This window comes from Paramormyrops kingsleyae, chromosome 18 (genome assembly GCF_048594095.1).
Source record: "Paramormyrops kingsleyae isolate MSU_618 chromosome 18, PKINGS_0.4, whole genome shotgun sequence".
NCBI classification, from domain to species: Eukaryota; Metazoa; Chordata; class Actinopteri; order Osteoglossiformes; family Mormyridae; genus Paramormyrops; species Paramormyrops kingsleyae.
The window spans coordinates 18,806,469-18,828,848 of record NC_132814.1 but is presented as its reverse complement, the minus strand read 5'-3'; the positions used below and the strand labels follow the sequence as shown (position 1 = coordinate 18,828,848).

General features: G+C 46.8%; 1 protein-coding gene across 1 annotated transcript in view; it reads right to left on the bottom strand.

Annotated features, from left to right (window-relative positions):
- plcg1 (phospholipase C, gamma 1) overlaps positions 1-21,137 on the bottom strand; it is a 28,742-nt gene extending 7,605 nt beyond the window's left edge. The window contains exons 1-21 of the mRNA XM_023798946.2: positions 20,850-21,137; positions 19,997-20,285; positions 14,491-14,643; positions 14,312-14,405; positions 12,907-12,954; positions 11,385-11,469; positions 10,347-10,430; positions 9,312-9,334; positions 9,152-9,224; positions 8,092-8,193; positions 5,054-5,172; positions 4,689-4,774; positions 4,266-4,386; positions 3,723-3,891; positions 3,114-3,236; positions 2,684-2,785; positions 2,094-2,281; positions 978-1,178; positions 723-842; positions 285-465; positions 122-199 (exon numbers count right to left, since the gene is read on the bottom strand). Of these exons, the coding sequence (XP_023654714.1) occupies positions 122-199; positions 285-465; positions 723-842; positions 978-1,178; positions 2,094-2,281; positions 2,684-2,785; positions 3,114-3,236; positions 3,723-3,891; positions 4,266-4,386; positions 4,689-4,774; positions 5,054-5,172; positions 8,092-8,193; positions 9,152-9,224; positions 9,312-9,334; positions 10,347-10,430; positions 11,385-11,469; positions 12,907-12,954; positions 14,312-14,405; positions 14,491-14,643; positions 19,997-20,219 (2,373 nt within the window). The 5' untranslated portion in view covers positions 20,220-20,285; positions 20,850-21,137. The remainder of the gene's footprint in view (positions 1-121; positions 200-284; positions 466-722; positions 843-977; positions 1,179-2,093; positions 2,282-2,683; positions 2,786-3,113; positions 3,237-3,722; positions 3,892-4,265; positions 4,387-4,688; positions 4,775-5,053; positions 5,173-8,091; positions 8,194-9,151; positions 9,225-9,311; positions 9,335-10,346; positions 10,431-11,384; positions 11,470-12,906; positions 12,955-14,311; positions 14,406-14,490; positions 14,644-19,996; positions 20,286-20,849) is intronic.
- Between the last annotated feature and the right edge of the window lie 1,243 nt (positions 21,138-22,380).

Genomic DNA, 22,380 nt, shown 5'->3' with positions numbered 1-22,380 from the left:
AATTGCATCTAGCAAGTTACCCAAGTCGCAGCTGTATGCTTGTAATGTACCATGTCTCATTCATACATAGCTGTAGGAGACACTGACTATACCCACTGTGGTCTCTACTAGGAAGATGTACCTTGAAAGTTGGCATTTGATTGGCTTCCACATAGAACCCAGGGTTGCGTCCCTCATAAAGGGATCCATAATCAGGCTCCTGGGGAGGGTTGCACATATAAATGAATATACATTTTATATATCCGTTTGAAGTTCAAAGCTCCACATAGAAGTACAAAGCTCACCGCGGTGCCAATCTTCTCCAGGGTCTCCTCATTGATGGGGTATCGCAGCTTCATCTTCCGGTAGAGGGGGTGTTTTTCGTAGTAGCTGATGAGATCCACCAGGCTGTCGAACTCCGAGGTGCCCAGCACCACTGTCTGGCCCTCCTGCTGCACCCGGCAGTGCTTAATCTTCCCCTCCGCCCTGGTGGAAGAGGGACGATAAGCCGACTGGCCAGGACATGTGACCACCCACGGCCCACGCCCTCAATGCAGATGGAAAGTTAGGCATGGTTTACGAAGCGTTCCCTTTCAGAATCGAAGGAAGCGTGAGGAGCACAGGATCTCCTTGCTTCTATTCTCAGCACCACAAGGTCAAGTGCCCACCCAATCAACCTCAGGAAGAAGAACTTCCAGTAAAATTAGCAGGATGGGGGGGGGGGGGGCATCTGGAAGAATCACCTGAAGGAGATGGCGAAGGAGTTGGACTCTGTCCTCTTCCTCACGAGGAAGGCTCCATCCCGAGGAACCCTCATCAGCATGTTTTCTGCTTGGCCCCTCGACAAGTTCGCGTGGTACCACCTGTCAAGGCCAGAAAGGGACATGGTGACATCTGCATGTGCTCCAAATCAATAGCTACGACATAAGAGGCAGCTGGTGCCTGCCAACACAAAGCAGAGGAGAGATAAACGGGGGGGGGGGGGGGGGTGGACCCACTCCTTGCTCTCATGCGCGTTGGTCTGAGGTACAGGCTCAGTCAGCTTCATCTCAAACTCGTTGCAGCGCAGCGCCACCTGCTGGTAGTGTGTGATGAGGGCAAACAGGTTGTCGAAGACCAGGTTGTCCGTCAGGTAGAACTTGGGGCTGCCGGCCTCCTGGCGGGAGTGGATGCGGCAGTGCTGCACCCGACCAGAGCGCCTATGAAGAGAGCAGACCTTCTGGGTCAAATGCAACATGGCCATATGCATGGCCTGAGAGAAACAGCACTGATTTAGAAGCCATAACACCATGGATAGGGCCACAGCTACTAGATTTGTATCAGTTAGATAGAGATAAGATAGATTAGATAAGATATATAAAATAGATTAACAGTGACAAGGAAATAACTAAAACACAAGGTTAGCATAGCACAAAACACATATAGTACACACAGTAAACAAACATGACATTATGGACTGTGAGGACAAATAACAATGATGAATAACAACACAAAGAATGTCAGAGAAAGTACTGCACTGAACTCCATAGTAAATAAATAGTAATATAGTATTGCACAGTTGGTTGTACAATGAATGAATGAGTGTTCTGTGAATGTAAAATGTACCTAGATGGTTCCAGTCCCTTACTATACTGCTATAAGGTGAGTCATTGTAGAGTAGGGGTGCCAAACTCCAGTCCTGGGTGGCCGGAGCCCTGTGCAGCTTAGTTCTTTCCCTGTTCCACCACAAATTATTCAGCTCAACAGCTATGTGGTAATTAGCACAAGTTGAATCAGGTGTGTTAAATGGGGGGAAACCAAAAATGCGCAGGGCTCCGGCCCCCCAGGACTGCAGTTTGACACCCCTTTTGTAGAGTCTAATGCATGAAAGTAAAATTATATATGTTTTGTATTGTATACAAAAATACCTGATGTGACTGGCCTGTGGTTTCAAAGAGCAGGGGGAGAACATAAAGAAAACTATGCACATGTGGCTGAAACTGACCACAGTTTCCAACGCAACATGAAACCAACACAAGCCCAAACTAGATGCGTCCCACCACGAGGCACTGAATTTCTTTCCGGAAGAGCACTGTGGCTGGGGCTTCAAAAACAAATAACCTGGAGGACTTTACCAGAAAGACAGGGTGTAATCTCCAACGAAGGTCTCACTCTCGCGCACCAGGAAGGAGCCGTCTGGAGCGCCCGTCTCCAGGCAGTACTCTGACAGCAGCCTCTCCGCGATCTGCCGGCCATCCCGCCCAGCACCCAGCTTCCCGTGGAACCACTTCTCAGTCACGTGCTGGTCCATGCCGTTGGACACCTGTGGCGAGCGGCCGAGGGGACGACAGAGGCTGTGTGAGAGCCATGACATGACATGTGCCCACTGACCCGAATCATGTTGAAACAACTAACTGCACCACAAGCTGCAGATTTAAAATGCAGCACTGAACAGCAGTTATAGAACTTCGGGCGGAAAAAGTAAACGGTACCCTCCTCTGGATTTGCAGTATAAAGCAACAGAGCGCCCAGACATCATGGTTACAAGAAGTAGGTCAATGACATCTCACACAAAATACAGCAAGTCAGCCTGGCATGGGGGGGGGGTGGGGGGGGACTGAATATTCCAATGGGAGGGGAAAATATTTTCAGGTACCCACGGCAACCTCCGGCACAAAAATAACACCTCTTGAGGGAAAGCAGCGTTTCTTGATGGCTTCCTCACCTCTCTGTGCTCCTCCTCATCCTCATTGCCCTGAGTACTTGAGGTCTCCTCCGAGTAGTAGATTTTGCTGCTTGTAAGGACGAAGAAATGAGGGTACCACTCCTGTGGCAGCGGGAAAAGCAACATCAGTCACAAACACCCAGCATTTACTATGGAGCAAAACTTGCACGGTTCCAACCAGGCAGATGAAGTCAAATAACTACATTAGTCATGTGTTAAAATGAAGCACTAGAGCAAGATTGCTTATATAGACACACCAGAACAAGTTCATAAGTGTTAAATCCATAGTCACATAGATATCTGTAATGTCTGTCATACACAGTGTCTAATTTAGATGTGACTTTACAGACCAGCCTTGTCACCAATATAAAATGAATGTTAAGTCCTAAATCCTTGGCTGCACATGACACTAGTGATAAATCAGTCTTACGTGGTTAATGGGATCCTCCAGGTACAGGATTCCATTCTTGATGGAGTTGCTGATGTCGTTCTCTGAATACGGCGTGGAGGTCGACACTTCCTCATAGGCGCTGCCCTCTGCCAGCTTCTTGTGCTGTGTGATGACAATGACACGAAGTAGGACCGGAAATGCCAAGAATACAGCTTAGCGGCCTTCCCTTTCGCACCCTGGCTATTCCGCAAAGCAAGATTTCCCAGTTAGCTGGATAACTTAAGCCAAATGTGAGAACGGTCAAATCGGAGGAGAGAAGTGATATTCCTATGGACAATCCGTACATTTGGCTTAAGTTATCTGGCTAATGAAGAAATCCTGCGTTTTGAAACCCGTCCTGGGTCTCCTACATTTACATTTATTTAGCATAAATGTAGTGAGGCTGGTACAAGTGAAAGTAGTACTGAAGCAAGAGGTATACGCCACCTGTCAAGCAAGAACCTAATAAGACAACTATTCAAAGCGAAAGACAAAGCAGAACACCACTATGGCTACCATGTCACAGGGTAGCCCAGTGAAGCATGGGGTACATCCGTCAAAAGTACGGTCCTCGGCTATGACTCCAGCACCCAGAGCTGAGAAACCTGCCTTTATTAGGATCTTCCTCTTGAGTTGGTTGGGCGACGGGAGGCCGTCGGCAGAGATATCCACCGCCTTCGTCAGCAGCATATCCCCGAAGATCTTCTTGAAGAAGGTAGCCATGATCCTCTGCTGAACGATACTGCAGTGGTCCTCAATGGAGAGGATGATTGGGTAGCTGATGACAAAAAAAAAAAGTTGCAGAGAAGGTCTTACAAAACCGGTAATATGTGTGAAGTACCCTTATCTTAAACATACACTAGATTCCTCCTATACTTTCCTGGTTTTCAGAACTTGTTCGATTGAGGGAGAAAACATGAAATTTGTCTGTTACGTTGATTTTATACAATTGAACTTTGGATTCTAACTACACCATCAATGCTAGTCTGGATACTATAAATAGCAGTCAGTTTTTTCGACAGCAGCTAACGTAAGCAATGCTTAGTATGCATCACCGTCTGGCATAGCCAGAAGAAGCGTGATGGGAGAGGCTGACGGAGACTATACAGAACACAGCATGTCCACAGGCACGTGCGTGTGACTCAGACTCACTCAGACGAGACAAAGGCATGCTCCTTGATGGTATTCAAGACATCACAGAATTTGATCTTGGTGGTGAGCGTGTGCCCGTGGTAGATGACTGGCATTCCATCTGGGCCGTCCCAGCAGTCCACTGTCACGGAGACACAAGACCCAGGACAAGGACACGTCACCGAGAGTAATCAGAACTTTGTAAGCTAAGCTAAGCTAAGCCTGTAGACCAGTGTTGGCCAATCCGGTCCTCAGGAACCCCCTTGTTTATGCTCCCTCCCAGACAGCAAAAACGTGAACCGTCAGGCAGCTAGATGATACTGCGGCTTACAAACCATTTACAAAAAGAAATAAAAGAAAGTATCTACTGTAGTGTATAGATTCTAGCGCCTGTTTTGCGGCTCTATATCAGTGGGTGCTAATTTGTGGCGAGAGACCACATACGCTCGATGCATCGACAGCCCATCCTCAAACAGCGAGCGTAGGCCTCCAATGATGATTCGCTGGAGAACTGGTCACCCGTCAGGTAGCTAGAAACCAAACGGGAAAACCTGTCCATAAAACAAGGCCTTGGGACACCAAGACAGAGGACGAGACCATTCTGCACAGTCAGTTACATCATAAATCCCACAGAACAGATTAATAAAGCTCCTGCAACTCCAATTACGATCTTCTGAAGCGTCCTGAAAATCTGCAGTCTCAGTAAACCTGAGACCTGAATCGAATCAAATTGCCCAAGTTCCTGCAGGAGGTCATTGAGACCACCCACGACCACCACCCCCCCCCACCCCCAGGCCCCCCTCCCTTACGTGTTGTGAGATGAGGAAATCCAGTAGTGGGACAGGGGGTTGTTCATGTTCTCAGGGACCACCTGGTCCAGCTTGGAGTCCCAGATGGTGTTCTCTTTGGAGAACAGGTAGGTGAGAAACTGCGAACAGAGGAGGAATGTGTTACACCTCCTTCACAAGCTGTTCCAGCAACAGAAGAGAGCATCACTTCCATATGTATGGCTCTATATGGTGGCCAAAGGTTTTAAGGGGACTGACTGTGTGGTTTCCAGTAGACCACACTCATGAAGAAAATGCTGAAGACAAACACCTACGGCTTTGGCTGACAGACAGACAGAGAGGGAGGGACGGGACAAACACTTTATTAATCCCCACAGGAAAATGCAGGTTTACAGAAACACAATACATTCAGACAATAAAAAAAGTCATTTAAACAATCTGGTACTTGCACCTTTAATCACAGCAAAATGCAAAAGGTGGTTTCCTTTGTTCTGCCGTTTATCTCGTACGTGCATGTGTAGGGTTACATATTTCCCAGCAAAGATCTGCGTGTGCGAACACGAAAGACCCCAAGGCGCTACTGGGATTGTTTAGACAGGCCGGATCTCACTGGAAGTCGCATGTCGGCCGATCTGCGGCTTTCGGTCTCAGTCTGACTGTTACTAAAGCAGGTCTGCCGAGGCCTGCAGAGCAGCTGAGAAAGTGGAGTTTCTGGCTTTAAAAGCGGCTTTCGGTCTCAGTCTGACTGTTACTAAAGCAGGTCTGCCGAGGCCTGCAGAGCAGCTGGGAAAGTGGAGTTTCTGGCTTTAAAAGCGGCTTTCGGTCTCAGTCTGACTGTTACTAAAGCAGGTCTGCCGAGGCCTGCAGAGCAGCTGGGAAAGTGGAGTTTCTGGCTTTAAAAGCGGCTTTCGGTCTCAGTCTGACTGTTACTAAAGCAGGTCTGCCGAGGCCTGCAGAGCAGCTGGGAAAGTGGAGTTTCTGGCTTTAAAAGCGGCTTTCGGTCTCAGTCTGACTGTTACTAAAGCAGGTCTGCCGAGGCCTGCAGAGCAGCTGGGAAAGTGGAGTTTCTGGCTTTAAAAGCGGCTTTCGGTCTCAGTCTGACTGTTACTAAAGCAGGTCTGCCGAGGCCTGCAGAGCAGCTGGGAAAGTGGAGTTTCTGGCTTTAAAAGCGGCTTTCGGTCTCAGTCTGACTGTTACTAAAGCAGGTCAGCCGAGGCCTGCAGAGCAGCTGAGAAAGTGGAGCTTCTGACTTTAAAAAGTTCACAGGGTGACAAGGGCACAGCTATTCTGCCATGGAACAGAATAGGGCTGTAATCGCATCACAAAGGCACGAACCAAGAGGACCACGACCATGCAGGCTTTTCAGAAACTTTCCAACACTGACATGGACCAAAAGGATCCTATTCTGATGGAATGTGTTTTATTTTTTTATTTTTATTTTTTTTTAAATAGTGCCATAAATATTAACTTTACATAATACTACAAGATACTCCTCTGAGGGGTGCATTTCTATTTTCCATCCCACTGGTTTTAAGTGAAACGTGTTTGACAAGCCCGTGTCATGCATGTGCAACACAGTCCGCCCGCCCCCCACCCTCTGCCCACCCTCACAGTCTGCCCACCCCCCCACCTGAAGTTTTCACATGCCCAGAAGCACGTAACCAATGATGTTTATTTACTAGACTTGATATCACGTGACTGCAAGGAAACAGGCCAGGACCCTGCGCCGGTGATGTCACCCTTCCACCCGCTGGTGCGTTTAACGATCAGTGTATATTTCTGCATTGACCGTCGTGTGATATTCCCTTGCAGACAAACATGTTTAACATACTGCCATCTCATGGCATAGTTGAAACGCCAGCTGTCATTGTGTGTATAATCTAATCAAATATTTTCTTTCGTGTTTCATACATCAAACCTGATTTCATACAACAATATATGTGTGTATATATGCATTTATATCGACGTGGGCCCTTAGATATTTTTCCAAAACTAATATCTAGTATATGATTTAGAAGTCATCTAATTATAACTGCAGATGGTCTCATTTTCATATTTGCAAAGAACTTCGTCACTTGTACCGTTTTACATACAAACAATGGATGGAGTGACTCTTCAAGATGGTGTCACATTCACCACCCATTGGCCTTCCACTGGAAACTTGCCTGACATTTACTAGATATGAATGTGATTCTATGTAACCACCTCACCACCACAATCACTTCCTCTCAACTACAGAAGACTTCCTGTATGAGAGCCGCCCCCCCCCCCCCCCCCAGTAGTTCTTTTTTTAGGTATGTGTAAAATCAGAGGCAGGGCCACTGGAACCAGCTGAACGTTAACTGGCCCCAGAGTCCCCCATCCCCTGAACCTTAATTATAAGGTTGATCCCTCAGTATGAATTATGGACCCCATAATTCACGCACCCCAACTATTAAAATCTTAGAATCACCCCTGTTTAAAATTGCCGTTTACTTATTTCGCAGATGCTTTTGATTACAGTGACATACAAAGGAGGCACAGAGAGCATCCCAGCTGCCAAGGAAGCGACTCGGCATGACGGCAGCTAGGCGGAGCTTCCCACGAATGACCAATAACATCCGCAAGTCAGCATCAGACCCAGAGCTACGCAATATTCCACGAACATAGCAAGAAGCTAACAGGAGAGCGACTCCAAGCAAATTAAACATCTCACCTAAGCAAGGGCAAAAATCACAAGAGCACCCCCTGCTGGCAAGACACCATCACTCGACAGTTTAGGTAGTAAACAGAATGGATTTCAGCCTCTCCCTGCTTATTTACTGACCTCGTGACCCCAGACAAAAACATCAACTGGAACAGCCACATCGCAGGTACTGCTGCTGAACCCAAAACCCTTTTGGAGACTTAATACTCCAGGTGAACCACCTATTAAATGTAACTAACATCCGAACATGAAATACAGCTTTAACTCCGAAGGCGGAAAAAACCTATTAAGAGAAAACCAATTAAACAAAAAAAAAAAAAAAGGGTTGTGTGTGTTTTAGGGATTTATGACAACACCTGCAGGGGGCGCTCACCTCATCCTGGTAGAAAAATGGCTGCTCGATCTCCCTCAGAGGTTCTCTCAGGTAGCTGGACATGAACTCTTGGACCTGGGTAATGTTTGTGGCCCACTGTTCCTGCATACGTACACACAGAAAAGCCAAAGTTAGGACCGGCCAAAGCAAGGAATCCACATCCACAAATTCAGTAACGATGGACCTAACCGTGAAGTATTCTGGATTTTTTTCCCTTTGGAAACACACCAGAAACACACACACAGCCACACAGTGAAACTAGTTTCCAAGAACGCTTCGGTAAAACTTGGGCCCCGTTTCCTGAAGGTATCAGACCTATGTTCAGTGCAGGTTCAGACCTGAACTCTATGGTAAGATGACTGCAGCTTCTTGGAAGGCTGCCTGTATTTTTTTAACCACTGTCTTGTGGATTTACTGTAAGCAGTCAATGTTAGTCATTATTTGGTAATGGAAAAAAACATTTCCTTTATTCATGACGCAAAATGACAACGCCGCCATCACCCAGCTCAGGAATAACAGCTGTAGCAGGACCAAATGGTCAGGCTAACCTATTAGCATCGCTACTGGCCATAACCTGTAAGGTCATAAAGGGCCAGGCTAACCTATTAGCATCGCTACTGGCCATAACCTGTAAGGTCATAAAGGGCCAGGCTAACCTATTAGCATCGCTACTAGCCATAACCTGTAAGGTCATAAAGGGCCAGGCTAACCTATTAGCATCGCTACTGGCCATAACCTGTAAGGTCATAAAGGGCCAGGCTAACCTATTAGCATCGCTACTGGCCATAACCTGTAAGGTCATAAAGGGCCAGGCTAACCTATTAGCATCGCTACTGGCCATAACCTGTAAGGTCATAAAGGGCCAGGCTAACCTATTAGCATCGCTACTGGCCATAACCTGTAAGGTCATAAAGGGCCAGGCTAACCTATTAGCATCGCTACTGGCCATAACCTGTAAGGTCATAAAGGGCCAGGCTAACCTATTAGCATCGCTACTGGCCATAACCTGTAAGGTTGTAACGCCAACATCGGAGAAGCATGTCCATCCTGCACCACTTACTTTCTGACATTCTGAAAGGAAGTGCTGGAAATCGCTGAGCGAGACCTTCAGCTGATCCGACCTCTCGACAAACCTGAAAGCAAAGCGTACCGGGTGACTTCATGAGCGTTCAAAGCACCCAGATGGCACCGCAGCCGGGCAGGCGGTGGACGTGACATACCTCTGTAAGAACGGAATTTCCATCTGCAACAGGGGGAAAAAAATATATGTCAGACACCCAAAAACATTATGTTGTCCAAGCTAAAGATTTAATAATAACTGTTGGCCAAAACAGAGGCAACATGGCTGGAAGTAGAGGCTTGGGAAATAGTGATGATAAAATAACAACAAATGATAACAAGAAAACTGACTTTAAAACAGCAAGTCAGACCCCCCCTCCTCCACCTGAGAACCCTGTGGCAAAGCACTGCGGCCACTGCGGCCACTGCACACCCAGTGCCATCTATCTAAACATGAGCTGTGGGTTTCAAGGGGAAGCTTTAGGCAGCTTCAGGTCCAGCACGAGCAGCCAGGTGTCCCGGGTGTCGACTTGGTGGTGGTGGTGGGGGGGGGGGGAGGTTACACATGAAACGGTCTTCTGATCTGGATAAAGCCAGAATCTGGGGGGCGATGTGTGGCTCGGTGGGTTAGGAGTCTGTGACTGAGATTGGAAAGCTGCAGGTTCGAATCCCAATGCTGGTGGAGTGATGTCACCATTGGGCCCCAGAACAACACAGTTAACCAACCCCAAGGGCCCCAGAGACCTGATGACCCTGCTTTGGATAAAAGTGTCTATTAAAACAAAACGACAGACCAGACTGCCCAGTGACTCCCCAGGAGGTGAAACGGAGGAGATCCTTCATACACCCACAGTTTTTAATGTGCTTTTTAAATTAGTGTTTTGACTGATAATGATCAAAAGCACCGGGCACATGCAAAGTGTGGAGAGCGGATTGTGAATGGAGACCCGTCAGGCATAGTTTGACACGCGACTCCCAGACACTCTGGTTCTCGCAGAACCATCTTCACGTTTCATTGGTCACTCGCCTGCTCACTATGTTCAAAGGCTCTGAATGAATCTACTCCACAGACCTCCTTAACGATCCATTCTAAAATGGCATAATCATCTCCTGGTGTGATTCACCCATTCGCCCTCAGATCCAGGGCCACACCCCCCCCTGAATTTCTCCCCCACGAGTTCAGAGGGGAAACTCACAGATTTCTGGGCATCGAACATCAAGCTTCGGTACAGCTGGGCAAACTGGCTGTAATTCACGTCTCCATTCCTCAACTCCACGTCCTGTTGAGACAGCGGGTGCGGCACCAATATTAGGCAAGAGACTAGTTTGGTAACACTTAACTCAAGCTCATGTTTTCAGTAATTTATAACCACATTCATAAATAACAAGTCATTCATAAAGCATTATAAACACGGCTATACATTTTTATAAAAAGGCATAACACATTATAACCATGTGTATTATGCATTATAACTGATTTACAAAGCTCTCACCTATGATGCACTAGATTCCTTTATGATGCATTATAAAGGCCGGTATAAGCATTAAGGCAGTCATAGTGCATAATAAACATGGCTATAATGTGTTATACCTTTTTATAAAAATGTATAGTTCATGTTTATAATGCATCATTAATGCGTGCATAGATTACTAGAAACATGGCCTTAAGTAAGCGTTACCGCTAATTTTTTTAGGAAGAAAGTCCAAGACAACAAGCATTCCCCTCTCATGCAGCCCCCCCACCCCCAGATTAGTAAAGCCTGACAAGCAGTGAACCCACTGAATCTATTTCCTCAACCCACGCTCCCAAGTTTAGGTACGTCTCCTGGACGATACAAACCAGTAGCAGGAAATCCTCATGCTAGAATGGTATTCCTTATGCTAAGCAATCTAATACAATTAAGCGCTTCTACAAAATGAACGACGGGAGACCGTATCGCACGTTAAATTGGTACATAACCCACCAATCACGGTAAAACCAGCGCGAGGCTCCCGATGTTCCCCTCCTTAAGTTACAAATTCAGAAAACAAAACTATATTGCTCCTGAGATACATCAGCCTTACAGCAGTCGCAAACCATTCAGCTAACCAGAGAAACACTCTCTCTTTCAGTACCACAAAACAAAGCTCAAATTATAATGGGAAATTTTAACAAGAAATATTCTAATAATTCACTTAAGCAGATACAGATACAAATAACCAACTATATAAGCATCTTCGGGGTGGGACGTTACCGGAAACTTCTCTCGCAGGAACCTCATGTTGGGGACCCGGTAGTTAACCTGACCCAGCATGCTCTTCAGATCCTTGCAGGAAATCCTAAAAATAAGCATTAAAACAAAAGCATGCATTATTATTGGATCTAGCATGGTGCTTCCATGGGGCTGGATAGTACTGAAAGGTTCTGATCAAAGTTCTACTTAAAGTGCAGAACTGACTGCAAACGTCCTTGAGAGCCAGTAAGAGCCCTTTGGTGCACACGGGCTTCATGGCCGTTTCATTTACATTCATTTAACTTTAAAAGGAGTAACAAACTTTGAGATAAAAAAAAAAAACACACAAACATTTCCTTAGGAATTCTAATTTTACACAAATATAGAAAATCTCACAAAACAAACCCCTACGGGCTGATCATGTACTACATCATGTGAATTTAACAACTCTGCTATGAATTTGCGCACACGCACGCACGCACGCACGCACACGCACACACTCCTCTCCAGCTGTGCTCCATTTCCTGGATCTAGACTCGCTCCCGGCGCTCATTAATACCTGCACGGGTCCCAAGGGTGCTGGAAACAGAAGGAAGCTCCAAAAGACTGACCCCCGGGGCGGGGGGGGGGGGGGCACAGAACAGGTGTAGGGCTTCCATACACCCCCCCATCGCACACCATTTCCTCCCACTCTCCTTACACCCCCACCCACGTGTGCCCCCCCCACCCACCAAACAGCCCCAGCTTCCTCTGACGGTCTTTTCCTGGCTCGCAACATGTAGGGAGGTAAATTTAGCCTGATGCCACTTTCCACGATGCAGGGGGCCGACTACGCAGTGAGACATTGTTGACCTAAACAGACTGTGGGTATGGGGGGGCGGGGGGTGTCAAGGCTTGTAGAGTACTATCTACAGGCATGCGTGGCAGACACCCAAACAGACCACACAGACTGGATGAGCCCCCCAAGCTGGGCCAAAAACTCATCTCTTCCAGTTCATTATGAACACGGAGTCAGATCGGATTGGTCAATAAGAACTGGACATGGAGGGGGTCAATGTGACATGGATGGGGGGGGGGGAGGTGTCTGAAACATCTGCAAATCACTTTTCTGCCGAGTGTCCCTGAATCAAGCCTGCAGAATGTGGAGAGGCAGTGGGCACACTGGCAAGGGCACGGGTCCAAACTGCCCTCGAAAGGAAACACACATTGTTTACCGTCAGGTAGGCTGGGCACGCAAGTATGCTGGGAACCCATCGCCACTGAGAACTCGACCTACAGGTCCTCTTCCGTGTTCCCTAGAAGGCGCTGGTCCAGAGTGATGCCACACATCAGAGCAGAAACTCCTGCCCGTCGTCCGATCTGACAGTTCTCATGCCGCACTTCCTCCAGAGGTCTGAGATGGGGGGCACCCAGTTCAAGGCTCGCCGCGACGGCAGACAAGTGACTCTGCTCACATCCGCACCGCCATGACCCTCCCCCTACCCCCCACTGCCCAGAATCCGCGAGTGATACACAATGGCCCATGTATCGGTTTCACACTTACTTATCCTCTCTGTTCCGATCGACTGCGTGAAACTGCTTCCTCAGCCACCTAAGTAGGTGAGAGATTCAAACATCAGGAAAAGTTTTTTTTTTTTAACTCACTACCTAGAAATATTACCGCATGTGGCAACTCAAAATATTGCTCTCAGCGCTTAACAGGGTCCAAGCACTAAGACCTGAATAGATGCTTTTGCCACATCAAATATTCCATTACAATGTCTTGCATTGCATTGTACAATGTCTTGCATAAGCACAATGAATGTGCATTATGGAAGCATTTTGTGCATGTATGGTTTTATATCATCTACATTACTGTAGCAGTATAAGCCCAACCTCCTCTTTAGAGGAAGGAATTTTGCGCTGTTACACCACATTTCACGATTCTCAGTGATACACAAGGGTAATTACAGCCTGCTGAAATTTGATTGACTGGTAGTTGCCAGCCATGCTTGATGAGCCGATGAACTTTTGTTATACGATTTGCTGGGACACGAGGCCACGAACAGGCATAGAAAACGTCAGCTTCTCATATCCAACGGTTTCTGAGTTAAGAGCTACTTTGAGTCACAATGCCCCCTATAGGGCGTTTATGAAATCTGGAGAGTAACCTAGGAATGTCATACCAACTGGACATGGCAAGTTTGGTGAGAATGGGATGTTCTGTTGAAGAGAAATAGCACATTAAGTGCAAACAGGCCACGCCCAAGATATTAATCTGTAGCTTCAGAACAACGACCTGATCCAAATCCTACGGCTAACTTTTTGCCAAGATGTTGCAGTTCAAATCGTGTGAATCAAATGAACAGTCTAGGATAAGTTCGAAAAAGTAGAATTTTCACATTATGCAAATTACCAAACAAGTAAGCAGAGCTTCATAGACCGAGCTGCAATATTTTTTGGCATTATGCAAGGAATGTCTGGAAGATAATTCTGTTTCTATGACTCTAAGATATAGACCAAAACGTTAAACACTGCGCTATAGCGCCACCATCAGGCAATGAGTATGATTATGCTCGCCTGAGTAATGGGTGGAATTCTGTACCACTTTACAAATTTGCTCCCTATACCTTTTCAGTGGAGGAGGAAGAGAAGACGGATCCAAGCAAATACAGAGACCAGCACTGCTTGGACGCCAAAACATCTCCTCAGAACACCTGATATCAGGGAAGCCTCAGGACATTTCTTGAACACAGGCGAGCCTGGGAAAGCCGTTTGTACCCAAACATCCCAGAGTTTCGCCTTTATAAGTAAACACATTTGTTTATTATTTGCATATCATTATTTCTTTCTCTGTATTTTACTCTTATTCTCTTTATTGCTTTCTGTAATTTCATTTAATTGTACGCTTCGTGCCACAACCTGCTTTTAAAAGGATTCAGATTCTGATTTAGACAGATGCTGCTTACCGTTCGATCTGCAGCGGCGTGGGAGAACTCAGCGTGTCGGCCACCAGCCACATCAGGCCTTTCACCCACATGGACATCTCCTCATCCGACGTAGCTGCGAGACAGTGAAGGCCGCGTCTTAAAGGGCCGGCAGCGGCGAGTTTGCGGGACGGACAGTCTGGGAGATACGGGGGACCTACCGGCGAGGCTGACCGCTTTAAGACGGAACTCTGTGCCATACAGGATGACGAAACAGTGGGCCTGATCGGGCCGGGTCGCCGAGTCGTCCACATAGCGCTCGAAGTCTCGGGACTTATGGCCGGACCGGATCTCCTTGATCTCCCGGATGTCGACTGCGGAGAGGAGAGAGATCGATGTAGTTGGGTCTACAGAACAGCAGGGATCCCTGAACTTCTGTTGCAGATTTACTCTTAGGGTACATGAGTAAGTACGTGACAGGAGTCACATGACTTCAGGACCACAGCCTGGAAGCTGACGACACCTCGGTACCCAAACATACACCTACAGGGGGGGGGACTCCACTGGCCAGAGCTTAGGGAGAAATCCACCCTGTCGATGACCCAATAAGAGAGCCCCGGAAATCAAGTGGTGGGTGTCTTCCGAGAGATAGCCCAGTGGAGAAGAGGGCTGTAGAGAGACTGTCTACACCCATCATGCCTGCAGGGAGGGGGATGCTGGAGGTGCCAACAGGTGCCAGGAGGGGGAGGAGCCAGGCACGGCCACACAGCAGGAGGGGGAGGAGCCAGGCACGGCCACACAGCAGGAGGGGGAGGAGCCAGGCACGGCCACACAGCAGGAGGACCAGGCCAAGACACCACTGCCTGTTTGTCCCCTCGCATAAAGCTCCTCTGATGAGGACAAAGGAGCCCTGTCCAGGGGACAGGCATGCCCCCCCCCGTCCTGCACAGAGGTGCCATTTAAACAGGGGCTCCCACACATGCGACAAATGGCATGCCGGCGTGTCCCCTTATCTGTTTTTTTTTTTTTTTTTTTTTTTTTTTTAAAACCCACTCTCACTAGAGGACCCCCATGTCATTCATCTGGGCAAGACACCCACCTCAACCAAAACACAAGCAATTTAAGAGCAAAAAAACAGGGATATGAGTCAAATGCAATGGGATTCCCCACTAGGGCGGATCCACACGATGTCCTGCCACCTGCCTTCCTGCACCGGGTGAAGCTGGGGAATCGTCACACTACGTGCCACAGACGCCCTTCCACCTCGACGAGGGCACCCGCGCAGCAGGCCGTGCCAGTTTCTCTCACGCACTGAACACGCCGCATTTTTGCAGCCCTGTGCGCTGCAGCCCCAGACGTTGCTCCCTGCTCTTTCTGCGGTAACCGCTTCCTGCATCGTGTCACAGTCTGCACTGCATCTCCAGGGGCATTTCCTCCACCGCCCCCCCCCCACACACCCACCCTCCGTCCCGTCCTTGAACCTCCTGCTCACTGCAACACACGCAAACCTTTGTGCACCTGGCATTTACCGCCCGCTCCCAAAACGAAAAGCGAATGCAGGCCCATTTGTCTGGCCCCCGCCTGACCTATACATGCATCCCCCCACCCAGGCCTCCACATACAGAAGTCGCAAACGCTGCAGCATTTAATAAGAATGGCAGAAATATTGCACTTTCATTTGATACCCAAACACCAGCCTGATTTGTAAAATGAATTTCTCCATTGGGAGTTTATGGTAAGTTCAGCTCAAGACCACATTAAGGCGGAGGTGCGTGGCTGTGGGTTAGACCTCTGCGCTTGTGATTAGAGGGTGACCAGAGTAGTCGGCGGAGTAGCCACATCTCCCTAAAATACTCCAGGGATGAACAGCTGACCCTGTGCTCAGACCCCAAGTTTCACTCACTTCTGCGTGCGTTTCTTTAAAAAGGAGAGCATGATGGGATATGTGAAAACTAACACGTTCCAAAGTACCTGTTCTCATACTAGTACTAGTGTCATCTTCCATTTCTTGTGCAGGTCTGACCGAAAGACCAAAGCGGGGTGGTTAACTGGGAAATATCCTCACATCCCGAGGAGCTTGCGACCCAAACATGGCGCACTCACTCGCACGAGCAGCAGTTCCAATCCATCACAGCGGGACAGATGCAGGCAGCCCCCCCCCCCCCCCCCCCGATGCCACATGATGCAGCTTCCATCGCAGCGGCCCATGCCACAACCCATGAAGACGCGTCCTTCTCAACCCCAACACCCTAACAATGCCGCATTATTCAGAACCCACTCTAATTCACTGCAGGATGACTTGCTCGCATTGCATGCATCCGGCCGCCAGAGCGATGCATGCAGGAGGGGTGGCCCTGACCACCTCCTATGACTGCATATGCCTCGCAACTCCAGTGACCACTGGGTACCAAGATATACCTTCTGCTATTGTGTCATGTGCCATTATTAATGATGACATAATAAAGCAAAAAAAGAGAGCATCGTCATGGAGACAGACTTAAGATAAAGAGAACAGCCAAAAATGAACCACAAATCACATTTTCAAAAAATAAATAAATAAAAAAAAAAGACCATTACCAACGTTACTTTAAAATTTGTCAGTCACTTTAATTATCATTAAATGTAGACAAAAAAAAAAAACGATGCCACTGTTCTGGTGATTAAAAAAGTCCCAAGAACAGGATCTTCCTGGTGACGAATGCCGACTGAACCCGTGGCCAAAATGCACACGTTTGATTTGCCGATGGAACTGTCGGCGCGCATCCTGAGGCGGGGGTGTCTGCCCGCGTCCCCTGGGGGGTGGCAGAGAGGCACAGCTTGATTACAGAAGACACCCTACCACTTTAAGACTGGCTTCCTTAACATCAGGCTAGACTCTCATGGTGAATACAGAAGCTCCTCAACTTACGAACCTTCAGACACACAAACAAAGAGGACTGCAAGTCCAAATTGTGTCCCTTTGGTTCCCGTTTCCCGTCCGCAACATCAATTTTTTTTTTCTGTGCGCCAATTCTGCCTAGTATGACTTCTGGCCGCTACTCCCGCAGCATTGTAGCGTTTGTACTCCCAGCTTCCTAGTGCTTTGTACTTGCATATACCCTTAAAAAGATGCTGAATGACAACTTACGAACATTTCAAGTTACGAACGGCCGATCAGAATATAACTCATTGGTAAGTAGAGGAGCGTCTGTATTACCCACAACCACCTGGGAAGGATGTGCCCTTTGACCTGATTTCAACAGTCATATTTTAAAGAGTTTAAAGATTACAATTATCAGGGGATAAGCAGTGATGAAACATCTATATAGATATATATATATAAAATTTATTACACACACACACACACACACACACACACACACACACACAATCATCATCTCCAGGGGGGTGGGTGGGGGGGGATCGAGTGTCTCTGGGGGGGGGGGGGGGGGGGTCTAAAGAGCTGTTCAGACCCCATCCATTAACACACAAATGACAGATGGCTGTATTATGCCTAAACTTTCTGAAAGTTGCCAGAGGTTACATTTATTTTATCCAGCAGGTTAAGGGTCTTGCTCAAGGACTGAACCGGAAAACAACTCTGCCAACCCTGGGATCTGAACAGACAACCATCCACAGCGCCACGAATTACTCCACATACAAGTTCTTCAGATGGTAAATTAATGTGACCAAAATTAATCACCAAAGAGTTTTCACAAATGTACCATCGGCAAATTTTTCTTTTTTTTTAAGCCACCAGGTTTGTGTCTCATGTCCCACAGAAGGCAAAACCATGAAGTCTTCATATGAAATTTGATTCTCAGCCTCAACAACCTCCATAACTTAACAGGTCAAATGATGTGATGCTTGGCGGAGCAACCCTATGCTGTTAGCGGGCACATAAGCGACTGCCGACCAAATCTTTCAGGGCTGTTCACAAATTGCAGGAAAGCCTCTTGCGAGATCAGCGACAAGCTGCTCCCCAAGTTATTCTGTCTGAAATGACCCTCCCTGCCCCCCGAGTAGCTAAAAGAGCAGCTGGTACACCTACCCGACCACTCAATGACAGTCAATCTGGACGGATTTAATGTTTGTGTGAAACTGAATCTCAAACACACGTCTCTTTTTAATACGGTATTTCAGTGTGGCAATTACTTAAATTTAATGACAGCTGAATACTAAATGTGTGACTTTATAACTACTCATAAGATATACACACTTACAGGCAGTATTACTGATTACCTGTCATTTTATCCAAAATACAACAGATGTTAATGCTGCACAAATTTGTGGAACAGACTCTGCAGGAAATGAATACAGAACAGATGCTTTAAGAGACATCTGTGAGAATAGACTTATATTGCAGTACAAATTATGTGAAATAAATCCAACTGATGTTAACTGTCTGCATGACCAAAATCCTGGCTGTGAATTTCATTTACGGATGACCGCACCTAAAACCAGTGATTAAAAGGGAAAAATATATATACTTCTAGGTGCCCGAGTCAAACATGAACCTCCAAAACGAAACTGGACTGAAATATGTTTTGTTTTCCTAACTCAGCCCAAAACAGAGAAAACAGCTGGACATTCTCATATAATTTAATTACTGAAACGGGTGCGGATTGTCGTACAGTAACACAAAAAAAGAAACTATGAACATTGCTCTGCCAGTCAAAAAGACGAAAGAAAAAAAATCAGGAAGGCAGAGAGCCTACATTTCCAGTAAAAGCGAGCCTCGCAGCTATTTCTAAACCCTGATGGGCAACATTCGCCAATACTAAACGCCCCATCTGGAGTATCAAGTGGCCGATATGAGCTCACATGCATGACAACCATCTGCAGAGGTCCGCTTGTTTTTTTCCCCCTTTCTCTGCTGCATCCGGAGCAGAGTGCAGCCGTTCGCCAGACATCCTGCGAAGGACGGGACGGACTATCGCAGCAGCGCAGGGGACTCGATCGCCTCAAATAACAACAATAATAATATCACCCAAGCGCAATAAAATAAGTCTAGGCTAAAACATTTTCACGTTTCCATATACAAGAAATAAAATCATTTACACTATATGCTCTCTACCGTCTACAGCCTCAACAGAAAGAAAATACCCATGTAGTACAGCCTACGAGGCATACTGCCAACATACAGTTTTCCTTATGTTTCGGTATTTTGATTACATACTTGAATTGGCAAAATGAAATTACGATTACGCAATTATCTTACGCCGAGGTCAGCCTGTTGCTTAATTAAACGATCTGCCACAAATTCTCAGCCTTCCCAGTCTGATAATTTCAGGCAGCATTACATCCCCCCCCCCCATCAGAAAAAAAAAGAAAAAGTGTTTTGCAATCATACACGAAAAGGAACGAAATGCAACATCACTTCACCTCTAAGGCCGAGCAAATCCGATAGCACGGTAACCTTCCGGTGATCGCATCCCCTTATAAATAAACAGCATTTGCAGGCGCCGTCAATAAACACGGTTAATGGCCGCGGATCGCTTCAGACACATTACACACTGCCCACTTGCATGGATACAGTTTGTACTGAATATTTCAAATATATTTTAATTGCATCTTTGTCTTATGTCCATGACGGGATATGTCGTGTTTAAATGTTTTTCACATTTATCACTGTGTCTTGTACTACGATCAATTTCATCTCTGCATATGACCCATTGGATCATATAGCTGAAGATGACAATGAGGAAACTTTTCTCCCGATTGAGAAATGGCTGGGGAAATACTCACTCTCGCCCTCGATTTTATCCGTGCCTCGGGTCCAGATGATTTGCCGGGTCTCCAGCTTCACCGAAAATGTCCTCCTCTCCGGCCGCTGGGACTTTTTGGAGTAATAGAGAGTCAGGACGGTGCCCAGCTCCAGGTCCCTGTAAAGGTTGTTAACCTCGGCGTCGTTCTCTATCCAGGCGCCGGGTCCGTTGGAGAAGAAGGCATTGGTCCCGGCCATGGTCATTTCCCCCGTTTGTTGTCCTTTTCCTTTTAGAACAATTTACAAGCTGGGTGGCTGAAACGGGGACACCTATTTATGAGAAAAGAAACGACACTGTCACGGATTTGCCAAGAAAGAGGGGGGGAATCACGATTAAAAGCAATAACAAAATAAAACAAGTTGGCCACAAGTTGCGATTAAAAATAAATCTAAAATATACCCGGTGCAAATCGTATACCTTATGTTTTAAAAAGAGAATAATTACATTATGAGCATATTGTCATGTAGCCGTTATTGTCGCCTATCTATACAAAGACGTTTCCCACGAAGACAAAACGTGAGACTTTTAGGAAAGTGCAGCATTTAATGTGTATGAAACGCAGCCGATCAAAGGGAGCGCTTCCCTTTCCCATGCAGCTCCTTGGTTAGCTGTAAGCCGTGTCCAAGTCGCGCTCCCTCTCCCCGTTTTCGTGGCTTTTAATACAGTGAAATGTATAAATCAATCCCGACACGACAGCACTGGAGAGATTGGGGCTCCGCCGGAGGCGCAGTGACCGTAAGGAGGTGGAAGCTCGCGGCTTTAGAGGGATCGGGGGCGATCGGTGCAGGTAGCGCCGGGTTTTCTGGCCCCCTTTCCAGCACCCTTCGCCTTACCTTCTCAAATCGTAATCGGCGCAACAAAAGCAACACGATGCGTCGTCTCAGTGCAATCTCGGCCCCGCACATCGCTGCGCCGGCCCCGGCTATCCTCTCGTATGCCAGCCCTTTCCAAACCCGCCCATTTATATCATTCTGTGCCTAAAAAATGACGGTTTTCTTCTTTTTTTATTCCCGAGAAAGGCTCTGCGGTTTTTCCCTCGGCGTCCCGTAGCGAGCCTCCATAGAGTCTGCCATAGACTAGGCGGTGCGCTTGAGACGCCGCATCTGCCCTTCCCCCACCCGGACCCCTTCTGTATAACAAAGCGCCGGGCGGATCAGCCTCTTAAAGACACAGACCCGCCTTTCGGCCTGCCGTGCATTTCTTGCACCAGGTAAAAAAAAAAAAATCAACAGCCATTCCTTAAAAAGCCATTTTAGCACCACCGGATTACAAACATCTATTTTAGGAGGAAGTTAAATGCAGACTTCAGTGTATGTGCTGCCTGTACTATTTTCATAAACGCAAGTAAACATACAACTTGTTATAGTTTTTTTGTTAGTAGTCACTGTAGAGTACATGCCAGGCCTACTGATACTTACTGCTTGACCATAGCAGTCAGCTTGGAGGTGAAACACCTTTTCAGGTTTGGCATCACCCTGATGCCTTTGATCTTGTACCTTTCAGAAAAGGCACTTGACCTGAATTGCTCTAGTATGCAGCTGAACACATGGATGAAATACTGCATGTCACTTTCGAAAAGGAATAAATCAATCTGTAACCCAAGCCAAGATACCAAATAAAATGGGCCTAAACGGCGTACCAGGAAGTGTGCATCACCGTGCGCGTATTCTTCGACTTTTATTTCAGAGTTTCATGCATGCATCCGGGCTTTAAGGCTTCACTGAAAACTGGATACCTTGGTATCGATTTGTTCTGGATTGTTTTTAGTTGCACTCCACGTCACTTTTATACATGACCAGTTTTGATCCTTTACATTCCCATTTAAATTGACATTATTTTCACCCACCTAGACCAGTCAAATTCTATCTTCCACATGGGAAATTACAAATGAAACAATACAGGAAATGTCCGGAAAAACAATTCAGCAAACTGTAAACAAATGCAGTAAATATAGACAATGTAACAATATGGAACATATTAAATGCTGTAAAGATCCTTATATGATGCATCCCGTATGAATTTGCTACTATTCACGGGCAGGGGTGGAGTAAAAGCAGGGGGGGAGGTGGGGGGTTGAGATAGTGTGAGTAGGATTCCGACGGCTCCTGAGTGACAGGGCCCTTAAAATATTGGAATATAATTGGTCTGGTCAGGGTCCAATAGGCTATATGCCAAAAACATCTAGCGTTACCCCAGTTCATGGACCTGCGCTTATATTCTTCCATTATTAAAAACAAAAATGCATATCGTTGATTCAGTTTATACAGTATAAATGAAGACTGGAGTACCATATGTACACAGTTTTAATTTGGGACAAGTATTGAGTAATTGAATTAGTTTGATTCCCTAGAGTATATGCTGTGT